Here is a 19,565-nt window from a genome sequence, read left to right as displayed (position 1 = left end):
CTCGTGTGAACCCGGCCTAAAGGTAAAAACATGCCTGTCCTAACAGATTTCCACTTGAACCCTGGAGATTTCCTTTAAAGTAAATAAATATCCACCCTTGAATACAATTTTGTTTTATTTATAATGTAAATAAGTCTAAAATTCTGTGCTGGTTAATTTCTTAAAATCTTTTTATAGCAGCCGGAGCTCTGTTTTTCTTATACAAAGCTCCAACTTCCTGAATAGACATGGATTTAAAGGGTAACTAAGTGCTCAACAACCTTCTGTCAAGTCATAGTGACATATCAGAAGCTTTGAATGGTGGGGTCTGAGCACAGAAACCCCCACCAATCGCTAAAACGAAGCGGCTTCGTTTCTGTTCGGCTTTTTCTGATGTAGCGGTGTACGGGCTCATAGACTTTCTATTGAGCCCGTATACCGCCACATCGATTTCCGGAAAAAGCCAAACAGAAACAAAGCGGCTCAGCGCTCCCACGAGCGCTTCTGCCGCTTTGTTTTAGCTATTGGTAGGGGTCTCAGTGTTCTGACCCCCACCAATAAAAACTTCTGACATGTCATTATGACATATCAGAAGTTTGTTGAACATTTAGTTACCCTTTAATGGAACATGCTGACTACCTGCAGCTACCACTAGAGGGAGTTTACTAAATTTTGTTGTACTTTGAACCCACTAGCACAGTATGCAGTAAGCTCCCCCTAGTGGTGGCTGCAGGTAACCAGCATGCTCTCTTTTAAATCTATGTCTATGAAGAAAAGTTGCTGCTCTGTATCAAAAAAATGATTAATATATATTAAAGAAGCACTCTTTTTTTCACTCCCTGTTTGTAAATGTAGTGTAGTGGTGCTGTATTTCATGGGACGCCGCTCCGTAAATTCAGGCTCAATGCAAGTCTGTGAGATATTTCATGTAAGCCTTGTAGACTAGCATTAAGAGACTGACCTTCGGTTTCTCCAGAAGACGCTGTAGGATTTGGCTTGTCAGAATGCAGATCACATAACTCCATCTCTGCCCATAACAAAGTTCCGTGAAATACAGCACCAAGTAGGTCAATGCACATGGCTACATTACATTTGCAAATGGGGAAAAGCTTCTTTAAGAAATTAACCAGCACAGAATTTTGGACCTAAAAACAATGTGATAAATGGTGACTAACCTAATGTCATAGAGACATATCAGCTCTGGTTAGATGATATTATAGTCAGTCTATAACATGACAGTAGCCCCTTACTTCTATCGACCAGTTTGGGGTCAGAGCGACATTGTTGACTACATAGGACAGGTCGCTGGTTGGCGTTGCATGGAAAAAATAGGGAATCGTCAAGTTCCTTTTTTTTTGTAATGGGTAAAATAACCACCCACCCCCCCTTAATTAACAAAATAAAATACTTTTCCTGATAGAACGGAGGCTGATGGCACTTTATTAAAATGAAACTGAAATAAAAGCGGCCATTAGGACTGTTTTAGCTGAATGCCGGATTGGCAGGATTTCCAGATTACTAGTTAACTGTATATACTAGGCAGGTTGCTGTGGTAAACGTGTTACCCTGTTAACATGCCCATAACAATGACAGTTGGTAGTAAAAGGATTACCGCTGAAAGGACTACAGTCAAAGCTGAATCTATTATTATCCTAATAGACTGAAAACCTGGAGGACGACTGAGCCATTCTGCTTCCATGTCAATCCTGTGCAAATCCCGTCGTCCTATATCTTGCCGAGTTCTAGTCTCAAAGGTGAAAGACACAGCAGCCAAACCAGGATATATCAGAATTTCTTATTCCACCCACTAGTAAACACTACTGCTATGGTAAACCTGCTGACATCCGTGTTAAAGGTTGTAGGTGGTTGTAAAACTGTATAATGACATCTTTTACATTTAATGCCAGTGTTCAAAGGGTACGTTCAAGTTTTTTTTTTACCTCTTCAATACTCACTTGCCTATAGACTGTTTTGTATTCGCCGTAATTGTACTGATTCATAGAATAAAGGTAACATGTTATTTACACCGCACTGTGAAAGGCGTAAATTAACAGCGCAAAAAACATTTCTCCTAAAAAAAGTTAATAAAAGTTAATTAATAAATTATATGTACGCCAAAGTGGTGCCATCGAAAAATGAAAGTCATTCCGCAAAGAAGAAGCCCTCCTATAGCTAAGTCGAAGAAAAAACTAAAAAGTTATGGCTCTTTTAATGCGACTATAAAAAACTAAACATTTCTTGGTCATTGAGGGCCAAAATAGGCTGGTCATTAAAAGGTTCAATATTACTGACAAAATACATTGTCTCTGCAGCACATATAGTGACCATTGTAACATTACAACAGTGACATCGCAACAGTATCTATTGTGATATTAGCACAATAATCACCGTTAAGATATCACAGCGGACGCCATGGAGACGAAACCACAGTCATCGCCATAGAGATGGCGACATCCCAGCGGTCGCCATGGAGATGATGAAATCACAGCGGTTGCCATAGAGACAACATCCCAGTGGTCGCTATGGTAACATCACAGCGGTCGCCATGGACACAGCGACAGCCCGGCAGTCACAATTTGAGACTGCGACATTCCAGCAGTCGCCATGGAGACGTGACATTCCAGCAGTCGCAATGTTGACGGTGACTTCCCAGCGGTCGCCATGGAGACAGGGACAAACCAGTGATCTCCATGGAGACGGTGACGTCCCAGCGGCCATCATGGCAACATCCCAGCGGTCGCCATGGAGACGGCAACATCCCAGCGGTCGCCACGGAGACATCCCAGTGGTTGCCATGGAGATGACGAAATCACAGCAGTCGCCGTAGGGACGACATCTCAACGGTCGTCATGGCAACATCCCAGACAGGTAGATACCAGCGGTCATCATGGCAATATCCCAGCGGTCGCCATGGAGATGGCGACATCCCATCGGTCGCCATGGAGACAGCGACATCCCATCGGTCGCCATGGAGACAGCGACGTCCCAGCAGTCGCCCTAGCAACAACCCAGTGGTCGCCATCGAGATGGTGACATCCCATCGGTCGCCATGGAGACTGTGACATCAAAGCGGTCGCCATGGAGAGGGCGACATCCCAGCAGTCGCCATGGAGATAGGGACAAACCAATGATCGCCATGGAGATGCCAACATCACAGAAGTCGTCTTGACAACAACCCAGCAGTCGCCATGGAGACGGCGATATTCTAGAGGTCGCCATGGAGACTGTGACATCCCAGCGGTCGCCATGGAGATGGTGACATCCCAGCAGTCGCCATGGAGACAGGGACATCCCAGTGATCGCCATGGAGATGGCAACATCCCAGCGGTCGCTATGGCAATGACGACATCACAGCAGTCATCATGGCAACAACCCAGCTGTCACCATGAAGGCGGCGACATAACAGTGGTCGCCATGTAGACGGCGATATCCCAGCGGTCACCATAGGGATGGCGACATCCCAGCGGTCGCCATGGTGACAACGAAATCACCGCAGTCGCCGTAGGTACAACGACATCTCAACGGTCGTCATGGCAACATTCCAGACAGGGACATATCAGCGGTCACCATGGAGACGGTGACATCCCAGCGGTCGCCATGGTGATGGCGATGTCCCAGCGGTCATCATGGCACCATCCCAGAGGTCGCCATGGAGATGACGACATCCCAAGGGTCGCCATTGAGACGGCGACATCCCAGCAGTGGTTCTAGCAACAACCCAGTGGTCGCCATGGAGATGGCGACATCCCAGCGGTCGCCATGGAGACAGCGACATCCCAGGGGTCGCCATGGTGATGACTATATCCCAGCGGTCGCCATGGTGACAACTAGATCACACTGGTCGCCATGAAGACGGCAAAATCACAGCGGTCGCCATGGAGACGGCGACATCTGAGCGGTCGCCATGGAGACGGCGATATTCCAGAGGTCGCCATGGAGACGGTGACATCCCAGCGGTCGCCATGGAGACGGTGACATCCCAGCGGTCCCCATGGACATCCCAGTGATCGCCATAGAGATGGTGACAGCCCAGCGGTCGCCATGGCAATGCCAACATCACAGCAGTCGTCTTGGCAACAACCCAACAGTCGCCATGGAGACGGCGAAATCCCAGTGGTCGCTATGGCAATGATGACCAGCTGTCGCCATAAAGGCGGTAACATCCCAGTAGTCGCCATGGAGACGGCGACATCCCAGTGGTCACCAAAGGGATGGCGACATCCCAGCGGTCGCCATGGTGACAACTACATCCCAGCAGTCGCCATGAAGACGGCGACATCCCAGCAGTCGCTGTGGGGACGGAGATATCCCAGCGGTCACCATGGTGACGACTAGATCACACCAGTCGCCATGGTGACGAATAGATTACACCGGTCGCCATGGTGAAAACTATATCCCAGCGGTCGCCATTGAGAAGGCGACATCCCAGCGGTTGCCATGGAGACAGGGACATCCCAGCGGTCACCATGGAGATGGCAACATCCCAGGGGTCGCCATGGTTACAACTATATCCCAGCGGTCGCTATGGAGAAGGCGACATCCCAGCGGTTTTCAGGGAGACGGCGACATCCCAGCGGTTGTCATGGCGACATCACAGCAGTCATCATGGAAACATCCCAGTGGTCGTCATAGAGATGGTGACATCCCAGCGGTCGCCATGGAGACGGCGACATCCCAGTGGTCGCCATGGTGACAACGAAATCACAGACCTCTAGGATGTCGCCGTCTCCATGGCGACCGCTGGGATGTTGCCATGACGACTGCTGTGATGTTGCAATCTTCATGGCAACCGCTGGGATGTCACCATCTCCATGGCGACCACTGGGATGTCGCAGCCTTTGTGATGACAGTTGGGTTGTTGCCATGACGACTGCTGTGATGTCATCATTTCCATGGCGACCACTGGGATTTTGCCGTCTTCATGCGACTGGTGTGATGTAGTCGTCACCATGTCGACCGGTGTGATGTAGTTGTCACCATGGTGACCGGTGTGATGTACTCGTCACCATGGCGACCGGCTTGATCTAGTCGTCACCATTGCGACCGGTTTGATCTAGTCTCCATGGCGACCGGTTTCATCTAGTCGTCTCCATGGCGACCGCTGGAATGTCGCCAAGTAGAGAGGAGACGGTGATATCCCAGTGGTCGCCATGGAGACGACTAGCTCAAACCGGTCGCCATGGTGATGACTAGATCGTTTAGCCCCCTGCATTTTTAGCTGTTTTTCGGGGCATTTATGGCTGAAAATAGCCTGTGTGAACATACCCTTATAGAAAGTTTTCAGGTAAAATGATTCACTGTAAGGCTGGGTTCACACACCCTATTTACGGACGTACACTACCGTTCAAAGGTTTGGGGTCACCCAGACAATTTTGTGTTTTCCATGAAAACTCACACTTATATTTATCAAATGAGTTGCAAAATGACTAGAAAATATAGTCAAGACAAGGTTAGAAATAATGATTTTTATTTGAAATAATAATTTTCTCCTTCAAACTTTACTTTCGTCTTGGAATGCTCCATTTGCAGCAATTACAGCATTGCAGACCTTTGGCATTCTAGCTGTTAATTTGCTGAGGTAATCGGGAGAAATTTCACCCCATGCTTCCAGAAGCCCCTCCCACAAGTTGGATTGGCTTGATGGGCACTTCTTGCGTACTATACGGTCAAGCTGCTCCCACATCAGCTCTATGGGGTTGAGATCTGGTGACTGCGCTGGCCACTCCATTACAGATAGAATACCAGCTGCCTGCTTCTTCCCGAAATAGTTCTTGCATAATTTGGAGGTGTGCTTTGGGTCATTGTCCTGTTGTAGGATGAAATTGGCTCCAATCAAGCGCTGTCCACAGGGTATGGCATGGCGTTGCAAAATTGAGTGATAGCCTTCCCTATTCAAAATCCCTTTTACCTTGTACAAATCTCCCACTTTACCAGCACCAAAGCAACCCCAGACCATCACATTACCTCCACCATGCTTGACAGATGGCGTCAGGCACTCTTCCAGCATCTTTTCAGTTGTTCTGCGTCTCACAAATGTTCCTCTGTGTGATCCAAACACCTCAAACTTCGATTCGTCTGTCCATAACACTTTTTTCCAATCTTCCTCTGTCCAATGTCTGTGTGCTTTTGCCCATATTAATCTTCTCCTTTTATTAGCCAGTCTCAGATATGGCTTGTTCTTTTGCCACTCTACCCTGAAGGCCAGCATCCCGGAGTCGCCTCTTCACTGTAGACGTTGACACTGGCGTTTTGCGGGTACTATTTAATGAAGCTGCCAGTTGAGGACCTGTGAGGCGTCTATTTCTCAAACTAGAGACTCTAATGTACTTGTCTTGTTGCTCAGTTGTGCAGCGGGGCCTCCCACTTCTCTTTCTACTCTGGTTAGAGCCTGTGAGTGCTGTCCTCTGAAGGGAGTAGTACACACCGTTGTAGGAAATCTTCAGTTTCTTGGCAATTCCTCGCATGGAATAGCCTTCATTTCTAAGAACAAGAATAGACTGTCGAGTTTCACATGAAAGTTCTCTTTTTCTAGCCATTTTGAGAGTTTAATCGAACCCACAAATGTAATGCTCCAGATTCTCAACTAGCTCAAAGGAAGGTCAGTTTTATAGCTCCTCTAAACAGCAAAACTGTTTACAGCGGTGCTAACATAATTGCACAAGGGGTTTCAAGTGTTTTCTAATCATCCATTAGCCTTCTAACACAGTTAGCAAACACAATGTACCATTAGAACTCTGCAGTGATGGTTGCTGGAAATGGGCCTCTATACACCTATGTAGATATTGCATTAAAACTCAGACGTTTGCAGCTAGAATAGTCATTTAGCGCATTAACAATGTATAGAGTGTATTTCTGATTAATTTAATGTTATCTTCATTGAAAAAAACTGTGCTTTTCTTGCAAAAATAAGGAAATTTCTAAGTGACCCTAAACTTTTGAACGGTAGTGTAATGCGGGTGTTTTAACCTCGAATTACGTCCGAAAATACGGCTCCAATGCGCCGGCAAACATCTGCCCATTCATTTGAATGGGCTTTACGATGTTCTGTGCCGACGGTCAAAGAAGTGCCTGTCACTTCTTGGGACGTAATTGGAGCCGTTTTCCATTGACTCCATAGAAAAACAGCTCCAATTACGTCCGTAATGGACGCTGTGAAAAACGCCTGCAACATGCCATTACGTCTGAAATTCCGGAGCTGTTTTCTCCTGAAAACAGCTCCGTAATTTCAGCCGTAATCGACGCTGCCGTGTGAACATACCCTAAGGGTATGTGCACACGACCTATTTTCAGATGTAATGGAGGCGTTTTACGCCTCGAATTACGCCTGAAAAGATGGCTCCAATACGTCTGCATACATCTGCCCATTGCCTGCAATGGGTTTTACGATGTTCTGTGCAGACGAGGTGTCATTTTACGCGTCGCTGTCAAAAGACGCCGCGTAAAATTACGCCCGCGTCAAAGAAGTGCACGACACTTCTTGGGACATATTTGGAGCCGTTTTTCATTGACTCCAATGAAGAACAGCTCCAATTACGTCCGTAAAAGACGCCGCGAAAAACGCGAGTACATGCAAAAACGTCTGAAATTCAGGAGCTGTTTTCCCCTAGACAGAACACCGTGTATCCGTTTTGCCTGGATCATGCTGCTTTTTTTTTACCGCGAGCGGCTAAAAACCACCGCAGGAAAATAACACCTCCGCCTTTCATTGAAATCAATGGGAGGCCAGTTTTCCGCTATATTCTTCCCAACCCTTCTATTCCCCCCTCCTCTGTCTCTTGTTGTATAGGATGTTTCCTTTTCATATATTGATCCTGCATTTACTGTCATTGCATTCACGAATGCTTGTCATTTTGTTTTTTATAACAACATTATAATTCATTGAGTGAAATGGTTTATATTCAATTTTATTTTAATCTGTTTTTGATATATGTCTTTTACCTAAATGTAAAAATGTTCAATAAAATTTGTTGAAAAGAAATCAATGGGAGGCGGTTTCGGATGTTTTTTTGTTGCTGATTACGACATGGTTTCCGCGTCAAAAAACTCTATGTGAACTGGACCTGATAGTTTTTCATAGTAAGACTATGTTCACACCTGCGTCGGGCTATTCCATTGTTCTGCTCCGTCAGAGGAGCAGAACAAGGGAATAATGGAAGCAACGGTACCATTGACGGTTGGCGACCACCGGCGGCCGATTGAACCCACTGACTTTAATAGATCCCGTCGTAGGGCTGGGCAATTAATCGAAAACTAAAAGCTAAACCGAAATTCAGCGCAATTAACCAACATCATCAGCCCAACAGAACTGATCTGACGATTGGGGCCCTGGGATGAGATTGGAAGTCTAGGACCAGGGACGTACGTAAGGATGAGGGGCCCATTGGCAAAGACTAAAATTGAATACAATTTCTCCTGCATAAAACAAGGCCTCACATAGCCACTTCGATAAAAAAAAAAAAACAAGGTATGGCTGCTGAAAGGTAGTTGGGCTGTAACAAAAGAATTTAGTTGGTCATTAAGGGGTTAAAGTACCTTAGAGATACCCTAATTTAAAGTTGTCTGGGATTAGAAAAACATGGCTGCCTTCCTCCAGAAATAGAGCCACACCTGCCCATGGGTTGTGTCTGGTATTGCAGCTCATTGACTTGAAGGGGGGCCAAGCTGCAATACCCGCACACAACCAGTGGAGAGGTGTGGCACTATTTTTGAACGTAAGCAGCCATATATTTCTAATGTCAAGAGCCTGTCCAGTGTGAACACACACAGGGCTTGTTTCAACGTGCTTTATTTATATCAACCTGGAGAACACAGAAGCCGTTAGAAACTGTACATAGACACATACAACTAGCAATATTTGATAAACAAACATGAAAGCAGTTAGCATAATTACTAGGGCGCAAAAATGTTTGTCCAGGCCTGCCATATATCACGTCATGCTGCGACTTGTAGTTCTACAAGGGTTGGACTGCTACCGCTTGACAAAGCTTAGGTAAGCGTAAATCACCGAACTACAATTCCCGCCCTGCATTGCTCACTGACGCCTGGAATCCGGAAGTGAATCAGAACAGTTATGGGCGTGGCACTTTATGGTCACGTGATTATCAGGAAAAGACAGCTTGCTTGCGCCGCTTCTAATCAGCTACGTAGTGGCTGTCAGGGCAGTGATTATGCAAGTATATGGAGTCGCTACGGGGAAGCGTTCTAATACTTGAGAAGAACAGACTGGAGCTAAAGCTGACGGCACCAGGTGTGATCCACTGTTCTTAAAGGGGAGGTCCACATGCCTGAGAAGAAACTGTGAGTGCGAGCTCAGGAGATACTGGTGACAATACAACTATAGGGAGGATCCTTAAATGCCAACAAGCAGTGGAGACCTTGCAAGCCGCGACAGGTAAATCTCTGAATATTTGTGCAAGCATCTAAAGAAAGACACTCCCCTTTCATGGGGATCATCTTGTAGACCCATTGAAAAACATTGTGGTCACAAAAAGAGATCACAAAGACGACTGCAGCCAACGCACCCATCTACTGTGTTGTGCCCCTCTGTAGAGACATTCTTGAGTCAATAATAAGGAGATCTACAAAGACCCTACACAATTACTGAAAGGGACATCTACGCTTGGAAGTATTAAAAGTGCCTACTACGAGGATCATTGGGCACCTCACCGTGATGGTGGCATCAGAGGAGACCCATAAATAGTGGAGAAGGTGCTGAGACTTGTATTCTTCGTAAGGTCATGCTCCAAAACGGGCACCAAACTTATGGAGTGTGATAGCGAGGACTGAGACTTCCGTCTGCCATGCACAATGCAGTATTCTCTATTTCTGTTGTTTGGTTATGTCCTGTCCGTCACGTTGTCAAAGCCGTTGAACGGGTCTGAACCTTTATCAGCTGATCGCTCCCTTGGCTCCACTGTTGGCCACCACTTGAACTCATCCCAGTTATTAAACACGCCTGTCCCTCCTGCCTCCAGATCCTTATCGCACTCCTCACCTACCTTGCTGTTACCGGGTTATCTTCAGATTGGAGATGGGTGTTGCCTACAGTTTGACTTTCCAGAACATAGTAAAGGAGTCATTGTAATCAGCACGGGAGCTGCTGCCCACACCGCTGAACTCCGCGTCCAGTCCCTGGACACCTCCGTCTTACAGGTCCTTAATGTGAGTCGTGCTCCTGAGGGACTGCCGGATAAGTTCCTGGCACATATCTGGTCAGGGATGCCTGGAACTGCGCCCCTCCACCTAAGCCTGAAGCTTCCTGAATCTTTACTTGAAGAGCGAGATGACTTTTCCATCCATGTGGTTTCCAATGCCGAAGCTCCAGAAAATGCTGGATCTGCAGCGAGTCACTTCTCTGAAAGCCCCCTCCTATACGGACTTCTACCCCTTCTCTTCATTAACAAATGTGCCTTTGGATGTAAAGTGGACCTTGAGATACTAAAAAGCCTAATCAAACGTCCCTACCCAGTCCTACTAGGTATTGTAGGCCAATTTGTTTTGATGCCGCTTTATGCCTACCTCCTCTCCTTGGTTTTGGGACTTTCTCAGCCCTTGGCATTAGGACTGGTCGTGACCTGCTCCTCTCCTGGCGGAGGTGGTGGATACTTGTATAGTCTCTTGCTGGGTGGAGACGTTACTCTGGCAATATCGATGACATTGGTTTCCACAGTGGTGGCCGTGGGCTTAATGCCACTCTCCTCCTCCCTCTATGGACGTTTCCTGGGCGTCCACCAGACATTGCACATTCCTTTCTTAAAGATCTTTGCCACGTTGCTATTTATAGCTGTGCCAATTTCCACAGGGATGGTGATAAAATGGCGCTTTCCGCAAGTGTCAAAGCTTCTCCTACTAGTGATCAAGCCTTTCAGTGTTGTGTTGATGGTGGGAGGTCTGTTTATGGCCTATCAGATGGGCTCATCCCTACTGAGTCAGGTGCCCTTAATACTGGTGATAGCTGGCATCAGTGTGCCACTGGTGGGTCTTCTGACTGGGTACTTGCTGGCATACTTGTTACGTGTACCCATTGCCCAGCGCCGGACGGTCAGCATTGAAGTTGGGGTGCAGAACAGTCTTCTAGCCCTGGCAGTTCTTCAGCTTTCATTTCAACGTGCGGAGGCCGATCTCTCTTCTCAGGCGCCTTTCTTGGTGGCCTTAAGTGGGACCTCAGAAATGTTACTACTGGTTTTGGTACATTTTGCCTACAGAAAGTTAAAAGGCAATACCTGAGGGCCCATGATCTGTCAGTGCGCTTTATGACAGGTTTACATGCTGCACATTTTTGTTATTTATATATTCCTTTTTTAGTTTTTTGTTTTTTTACATATCGCAATATTCCTGATTTTTCCTTAAACTTCCAGCAAAGAATCAGGGTGGTGGAAATCTTTTTCTTTTTTTTTAAATTTAAGACATTCTCTTTAACTAGCAAGACGTCTTGATATTCAATGACCAGAAGGAGACCGGTTTAAATATTGTGGTTTGGGATAAGAAAATGTGACAGGTCTTTGTCTTCTCCATTAACTGTGCCTACGGTATTATATTCTTGCGTTAGTTAACCCTTCACTTTATTATTTTGTCATTCCATCATTATCCTGAAAAGCCAAAGCTCTATGTTCAGTCCGCTTCATGCACTGAGGGGGGAAATGGCTATTTTTTGATACTAATGTTTTGTAATGTAAGCAGGGTACAAATAAATTAAACAGAATTTGAAACCATAATGTCTCCTTGTGTGGGTTTGAGAATGTGATGTATGGCCAAAATCTGTATCATAGGCCGCCAACTACAGTCTGGAAGGGGCAAGCTGGCAGCGGTGGCTTCCCCACAGTTTGAGAGTTATTCGCCAGCCATTACAGGTGTTGTACCCGCCCGCAGTGAGGAGTAGCTATAATGGAGCTGCAGTCAAGCATGTGTCCGCAGCTCCATTCATTGTCTATGGGACTGACGGAAACATCTGAGTAAATCGCCCGGCTGTTTCCGTCAGTCCTATAGAAGTTTAATTGAACAATTCGCGCCGGCTGCTTCATGTACTCCTCACTGCGTTCAAGTAGTGAGGAGAAACGGGGTTTGGAACCCCAGTTTTTGGATCAGTGGGGCCCCCAGCGATCAGACAATTATCACCTTTCGTGTGGATAATTGCAATTCTGGTACAACCCCTTTTAAATGCATGGATAAAATAGTGTAAACTTTGGGTGTCCATTTGACAAAGCCCAGCAATAAGTATTTCTGTAGACCTCTGGAAATGCTAGGTGCCAGTGGGCAAAGTTCTTGGCTACCTGGCGCCTAAATTTTTTTCCACCCCTTGCTGGGTGTACAAATGCTGTTCCTTCCTAATATATTTTGTATCAAAGAGTAAGTTCATTAGACTGGGAACCAGGAGTGTCTAATATTTCCCCCGGCGAAGACTTCTTAATATGGTTCCTCAGATCTATTCTCAAGGACCTCCATTCTGAAATCGAAGGGCTTTCGGACAGAATATACGCGTCAGAATAGTCGCAGAAAAGTGGGTGAGACTTAACAAATCTCATCCACGCTGCATATAATTTCCGACCAGAAATTCACCTGCATTGCGTATTTTTTGTACCGCAGCATGTAAATTCCTGCTGCGGAAAGTGGACTGAATTGCTGCGTTTTTCAGCGGAAATGTCTCAATTTTCCAGCATTGAAAAAAACTTGGCACCATTTTCTGCCGTAAAAACGCAGCAATTCCGTTACGTGTGGACAAGCACTTAAGCTTTGTTGACACAAGCAATGGAGGCTGTTTTAGGGGCCTCTGTCGCATTATGCGCTGTCTCCGGTAAAATGACGGACACCCTGACAAAGGCGACGGAACCTATTAGGCACTGTTCACACTGAGGTGTTTTTTTTGCTGCCAGAAAAATCTGCCATTTTGAGACAGATTTTGACCTGCCTGCACTCTTTGCCGCGTTTTTCAGCGTTCTCTGCCCCCATTGATGTCAATGGGAGATCAGAGGCCGAAACGCCTGACGCGTTTTTTTCGCTCCCAGGAAAAATGCCTCTGCCGCCTATTAAAATCAATCAGGCGCGGTTTCCGACCGTTGTTTGCACGTCAAAAACAGCTCAAAAAATCTGACGCAGGTGTGAAAATAGCCTTACTATGAGATTAACCACGGTACAGGGGGAAGGGATAAATATACCTGAAACTGCCTCTGTTATATAGGGAACTGCGTGGCAGTGTTATGGGGCACTGACTGGCATCTGTAAAACAGGCAAAGGAAAAATTCGGAGCAGCACCTATACCTCTGCCTAATTCTCCTCTCGAACTTGGCATGCATGCTCTATGGCAGGGGTACTCAACTGGCGGATAGTGGTCCGTATCTAGACCCCGGACACCGGCTGTACGGATCCCTGCTGTCCAGACCAGGAGGGGAGCAGAGTTCGTTTTAAGCCGCTCAGCTTCCAGACTAAGGGTATGTTGAAACGGTCTATTTTCAGACGTAATTCGGGCGTTTTACGCCTCTAATTACGCCTGAACAAATGCCCCTAATACGCCTATAAACATCTGCCCATTGCTTTCAATGGGAATTACGATGTTCTGTTCCCACGAGTCTTTATTTTACGCGTCGCTGTCAAAATACGGCGCGTAAAATGACGGCTCGTCAAAAGAAGTGCAGGACACTTCTTGGGACGTTTTTGGAGGCGTTTTTCATTGACTCCATTGAAAAACCGCTCCAAAAACAGCTGTAAAAACTCGCTGCGAAAAATGCGAGTTGTTAAAAAAAAAAATTCTGAAAATCAGCTGTTTTCGCCTGAAAACAGCTCCGTATTTTCAGACGTTTTTGCTCACTGCGTGTGAACATACCCTCATTTTACTTGGCCTACAGAATGACAATAGCACAGCCACATACTGGTTAGTAGAGGAGGAAGGTCCCCTCCTCTGCAGCAGCACATACAGGTGCTATAAGCTCCATGGCATGCGAGGTGCTGCTGCAGCAGAGGAGGGATGTTTCTCATCCACCGAGGCCCCATGCACACCGCTGTAGATTTCGTCCATAACTACGGACCCATTTATTTCTATAGCCGACTGACGCCTTCACGTATATTTACAGGAAGGTGTCCGTGCCGTAGAAAGCTTCCGTAAAAAATAGGACATATCCTATTTTTTTTTATTGTACAGACCATGCTTCCATACTTTATAATGGGAGCACGGCCGCAAATGCAGACGACTGTCCACGGCCAGCCGTGCCCGTAATCACGGATCGTGATTCAGGGCACGGTTGTGTGCATGGGGCCTGAGTGACTGATTACTGCCGCCAACTGTATCAAAAGTTCAGGAAGGGAAGGAGTCAAGGAGAAAGAGGAGGAATGGGCGGTATTAAATGGGTTTTCCATTGCGTTTGTGTGTTTACATGATTCGGAATTTACTGCTGTTTTTGCTGTGATTTTACCAGTCGCAAGAAAACATTGTTTTTTAAATGGCACAATTTTGCTGCAATTCCGAAACTTGAGACTAAACCAGCGACCAAATAAATATATAGCACTTACCAATTCATTTCCATTAGCAAGATGCCCTGATCGCCCAAACGTAGTAGCGGTCGCGTGATCGAATTAGGTGCATGGGGTTACTAATGTGAGATACTGTACATGGGGTTACCTACTATTAAATTGTGAGGCACATGGGATTATTAATGTAGTAGCCCCATGTGCCTCGCAGTAACAGTAAGTAACCCCATGTATTCCCATTAGGAACCTCGTGCTGTGTTTTAACCCCCAATGTGTCTCACATTAGTAACACTGTGTGGCCTTTTGTGGTTACTAATGTGAGCCACGTGGGGTTACTTACTATTAAGAAGAGATATATATATGGTCACCAGTGAGGGTGCCCGTACAGGATGCGCCCTGAGCCGCAGTAATTATTATAAACCATTGTAAACCGTGTGCAGTCACCGCAGCTCAGCCACATCGGGTACGGGCACCCTTACGACATCTTTACGGTTAGTGTTCATCTCTGACCTCCACGTAACGGTAGGCCCTGGTAAGTAAAACTTTACTAAAAGTAGTTGAGTACCCCTGCTCTATGGGAACCACATAACATAATTCAATAATAAAACCGATCCCATATACAATTCCCCCGCAGCTGATGGTTTTGAGATTATCTTCAGATTTCCTGGCTGCACTGATGTTGTTTTTCATCCACCACTTAGTCTATTCATAGATACTCACTAAATATAAGGCAGAGCACAACATGAAACCACAGTACGAGATTACAGTGGAGTATGATGTGACTGCTAAGAGGTGAATGTCCCAGACTACATACAAGACGGCGTCTTCTTCCCAACTTTCCCCAATAGAAGTCCGGTCATAGCAGTTGTAACCGCAGACACATTTTATTTTTTTTGTCAGGCCCAGTGACTGTTCTCAAATCACTACCATATACTGTACTTCTTCTCCATCTAGGACAACCCCTGTCAAAATATCCGATCCCTATACTTCCCTTCATCTCCGACCTATAGACACAGCATGTAGGGGATGACAGTGAATGAGTTTATAGTGAGAACTTCTGGCAGAATAGTCATTAGGGCTCATACACGGAGCCTGTATGGCAGCACATACAGCCCCTATTGTCCCTTACTATAAGTATTCTGCTCTACAAGCATTGCTTCTGAGGAATATACAATATATGATAAATGGCACCATTTTTTTTTAATATGAATCCAATAGAAAAACCTCTGTATAAAGTTAGAGGCATGGTGCGGGCCCGTGGACTTCTCGGAGTGCCACATTATATCTGTACAACTTTGATACGGACGTGTGCATAAGGGCTTAAAATAACGATTTGTGCCATCCAACTTCCTCTGTACATAGGGGCGTCTAATATTAGATTTTCCCTGTGAATAGAAGTTAAATGATCTAAAATAAAAAGATGTGCACTCGTTTTTGCTCTATTAATTAAATCTCTAGTGATTTATGAAGCGACAGCGTCTATTAGGCTATGTTCACAGGTGAAAACCGCTCCTGAATTTCAGACGTTTTGACAAGTGCACGCGTTTTTTGCAGCGTCTTTTACGGACGTAATTGGAGCTGGTTTTCATTAGAGTCAAGGAAAAAAGGCTCCAATTACGTCCGAAGAAATGACATGCACTTCTTTGAGGCGGCCGTCTTTTTACGCACCATCTTTTGACAGCGGCGCGTAAAAAAAAAAAGCCCGTCTGCACAGAACACCGTAAGACCCATTGAATTCAATGGGCAGATGTTTGGAGCAGTTTTTCCGGCCGTAATTTGAGGCGTAAAACGCCTGAATTACGTCCGTAAATAGGCGTGTGAACATGCCCTAACAATCAGTCCGCAAGATCTGTATGGAATTTTCCTTGTTTGGAGTCTTAGCAGAGGCCACATGAATAGCCTCATAGTTTCCATGCTGCATGAGACCATAAAGCGGAACCCGGCAGCTATGACCAAGGATAAATACTTCCTCCTGACATTAATATCAGACCGGCTTAGCTCAAGGAGTTGGGTCTTTCTAAAATCGCAGTCCGCTTTCCTTTAATTTTTGCAGGCATCCAGTAGTTGTGGGTTTGTGGTGTTATTTTGGTAGTACGATATTTCTGTAGGACTATGAAGTTAGGTTTTTATACAGAAGAAATGGTCACGTATACCACTGTATAATCTGGTAAATAGCTCTGTATATTTTTTATCACATGGCATATAAGAGACTGGTCAGAAGATGGCATCAGTTGTAGGCCCCTATGATTACTAAGAATAAGGGGCCCCCTCTTTTGAGCGTCGTGACTTTTTTTAGATCATAGAGCAGAGATTTTCATATCACCGAGCTTTGCTGTAGGGTTCTTCTTTGAGTTTAATGGAGCTCTAACCGGCATAAGAGACCGAGAGCTGTGGGCTCCTTCGTGCATATACCCTTTAATAAATGCTGTAGCCAAGGATCTCCTTCCCCAAGTCATTTGTTAGTAGAGGGAGGTGACCTAAGCTTTGACCATAACGATCAATTGCTTATTTCAAGAGGGGACCCCGGAAGAGAGCCAGGTATGGGTAATTAGATGAAATTACAGTGTACTGTCCCTTTAATGAGACTTAAAGAAGCACTCCTATGAAAATGTTTATTGCTTTGCCCGTTTGTAATGGGCATCTTGTACATGTATAGGCTATTTATTTGCTCACCGAGCGTCTAGTTTTCAAAACACAGGCTCCGTTCGGCTCACCCGTGCGGTCACGTGATCTCTAATCTGGTTGGTCAATTCATACAGCGTCATGTGTGGACCGGAAGCCAGTTTCTCTATGCAAGTCGGAGATTCCCATTCGGAGATCACGTGACCGCACGGGGGAGCCGAACGGAGCCTGTGTTTTGAAAACTAGACGCTCGGTGAGCAAATAAATAGCATGTACAAGATGCCCATTACAAACGGGCAAAGCGATAAAAATTCACGGGAGTGCATCCTAATCTGCTAGAGGTCCAGACAGTCCAGCATATGGATGAGAACACAGCGCAGCAGCCGAAATCGCGCCCACATGCGGTGAAGAATGGGTGCACAATTTAACCGGTAATACTACAGTTTTACTAGCTAAAACGTGCGCTCATTTGTCAGCTGTGTGGTTTTGGGGTCGCCGCACTGTGTTATCCTCATTCCACTCACAGTAGGTAATAGGGAACTTTTGTGGCAATTATGCATCAATTTCAACGAAGGCTGTTTATAATGGATTTGAATGCAGTTGTCAATCCCAACGACCTCCTGTAGAACTAATTCTGTTAGTTAGCAGTGATGTAGCTATACGACCTTGTTCACACAGTGCAAATTTGGCCAGTATTTTTTTTAAAGTGTAGCTAAACATTTGACAAACTTCTGATATGTCAGTGAAGTTTGTATTGGTGGGGGTCCGAGCACGGAAACCCCCCACCAATCACTAGAACGAAGCAGCTGAAACGTTCGTGTGAGCGCTCAGCTGCTTCAGGTCTGTTCGGCTTTTTCAGGAAATAAATGTATCTGTGTACGGACTCAATACAAAGTCTGAGCCCGTACTCCGATACATTTATTTCCAGAAAAAGCCGAACAGAAACTAAGCAGCTGAGCGCGTTTCAGCGATTGGTGGGGTCTCAGTGCTCGGACCCCCACCAATACAAACTTCTGACATGTCACTACGACACAGCAGAAGTTTGTGGAACATTTAGCTACACTTTTTAAGCCGAAGCAAAGGAACAGAACTAAACCGAAGAAATATATAAAGAAAGGCCTTTAATTGTCTCCTCTCCTGAATCCAATTCTGGTTTTGGCGTAAAAAAAATATGCAAAATCTGCACTGTGTGGACAAGGCCTAAGGGGTGAAGTTGCACCAGGGTCTTGGTGCCTGAGGGTAGGTAAAGGCTGCTCTCATTTAAAGGTACAGCTATACTATAAATGGTAGGTGATTGTTCAAGGATCCTGGAAATTTCTGTGAGGATTACTTTTTTTTTTTTTTCTTACCTCCGCAGTCAAGGAACTTGTATAGAGCACCCCCCTGAATCTCTGCTTCTTAGTCTTCCCATATGACTTGGAAGATCCACAAATTAAGCCTTATGAGGCGAAATGCGTGGCAGGGATTCCACGTGGTCTCTGCCACAGGGGGCATATGTATTTTTCCACATGTTTATGGATCTGGCTGTCAAATGTTACATTTGAACACGGTTGTCTTCCTTTTTTGAAAAGGGTTGTTATTGCAATATAGATATATTCTTGCTGTTCTTAGGCAGATTACTGCGTGTGGTGCATATTAGAAGATACACAAGCTTCTGTCTAGCCTCATCTGACTTATAACAACAAAGGATGTTATGATTATTAAAAACATTTGGAGAAACGTATTGAATCTGTGGCACAATTTAGGCATTAAAAATGTTGCAAATCATTAAAAACGTAACATTTGCGCAATAATTTGCACATTTTTATCCTTTGCTCGCCACCATAAAAAGTAGCGAGAAAAATAAAGAGGCATGGTTTAACGAGAGGAAGAGGGGCACAGTCCAACAAACTCACAGTAGTTTACGCAAGAAACTGGCGTAAATTACGGTGCAAATCTACGCCTGCTACGATAGCCAGCATAGATTTAAATTGTCTGGGAAAAGAAGGATTGGTCTTGTTGAATTTCAACATTCCCGATCCTTTGTTCTCACTGGAATTAAGACTCTGCAAGAGGTGTCCGTGAGGAGTTTATCCCCCTCCCCCAAAGAGTACATATGCACGCTTGGCCAAGCCGAGCGTACATGTGTATGGGGTCGCGGAGGGTCAGGATACTTATTCGGCCGACAACTGTGTAAGATGGATAGCCACATCAGAGACATTTATGACATATCCACAGGATATGTCATAAATGTCCAATAGATGTGGGTCCCACATCTATCTCTAGAACGGGGCCCCCTAAACCCCGTTTGACTATTTGTCTGTTCTCGCTGACTCTCGGCCACTTCCTGGTCATATGGTCAGAACTCCCGACCATGTAACCTTTTTCATGCTCGGAAATTCAGCCGCAATACAGCGGTGGAACAGGGTTTAGGGGGCCCCATTCTATAGATCGATGTGGGTCCCAGAGGTGGATATGTCATAAAACGTCTTTCATTGGAAAACCCCTTTAGGTCAAAACACAATTGA

At 45.6% G+C, this 19,565-nt stretch overlaps 1 protein-coding gene across 1 annotated transcript; it reads left to right on the top strand.

Annotated features, from left to right (window-relative positions):
• Positions 1–9,046: 9,046 nt before the first annotated feature.
• On the top strand, positions 9,047–11,682 carry SLC10A3 (solute carrier family 10 member 3). The gene has a single exon (XM_075834186.1). The coding sequence runs from the start codon at positions 9,787–9,789 to the stop codon at positions 11,203–11,205; it is 1,419 nt and encodes a 472-aa protein (XP_075690301.1). The 5' UTR covers positions 9,047–9,786; the 3' UTR covers positions 11,206–11,682.
• The last annotated feature ends 7,883 nt before the right edge of the window (positions 11,683–19,565 follow it).

Source organism: Rhinoderma darwinii, chromosome 8 (assembly GCF_050947455.1).
Source record: "Rhinoderma darwinii isolate aRhiDar2 chromosome 8, aRhiDar2.hap1, whole genome shotgun sequence".
Lineage (NCBI taxonomy): Eukaryota > Metazoa > Chordata > Amphibia > Anura > Rhinodermatidae > Rhinoderma > Rhinoderma darwinii.
This window is presented reverse-complemented; position numbering and strand designations above follow the sequence as displayed.

Bases quoted from the DNA above. Each gene is read 5' to 3' on its own strand.
- SLC10A3 (XM_075834186.1), top strand. From the start codon at position 9,787: ATGCAGTATTCTCTATTTCTGTTGTTTGGTTATGTCCTGTCCGTCACG.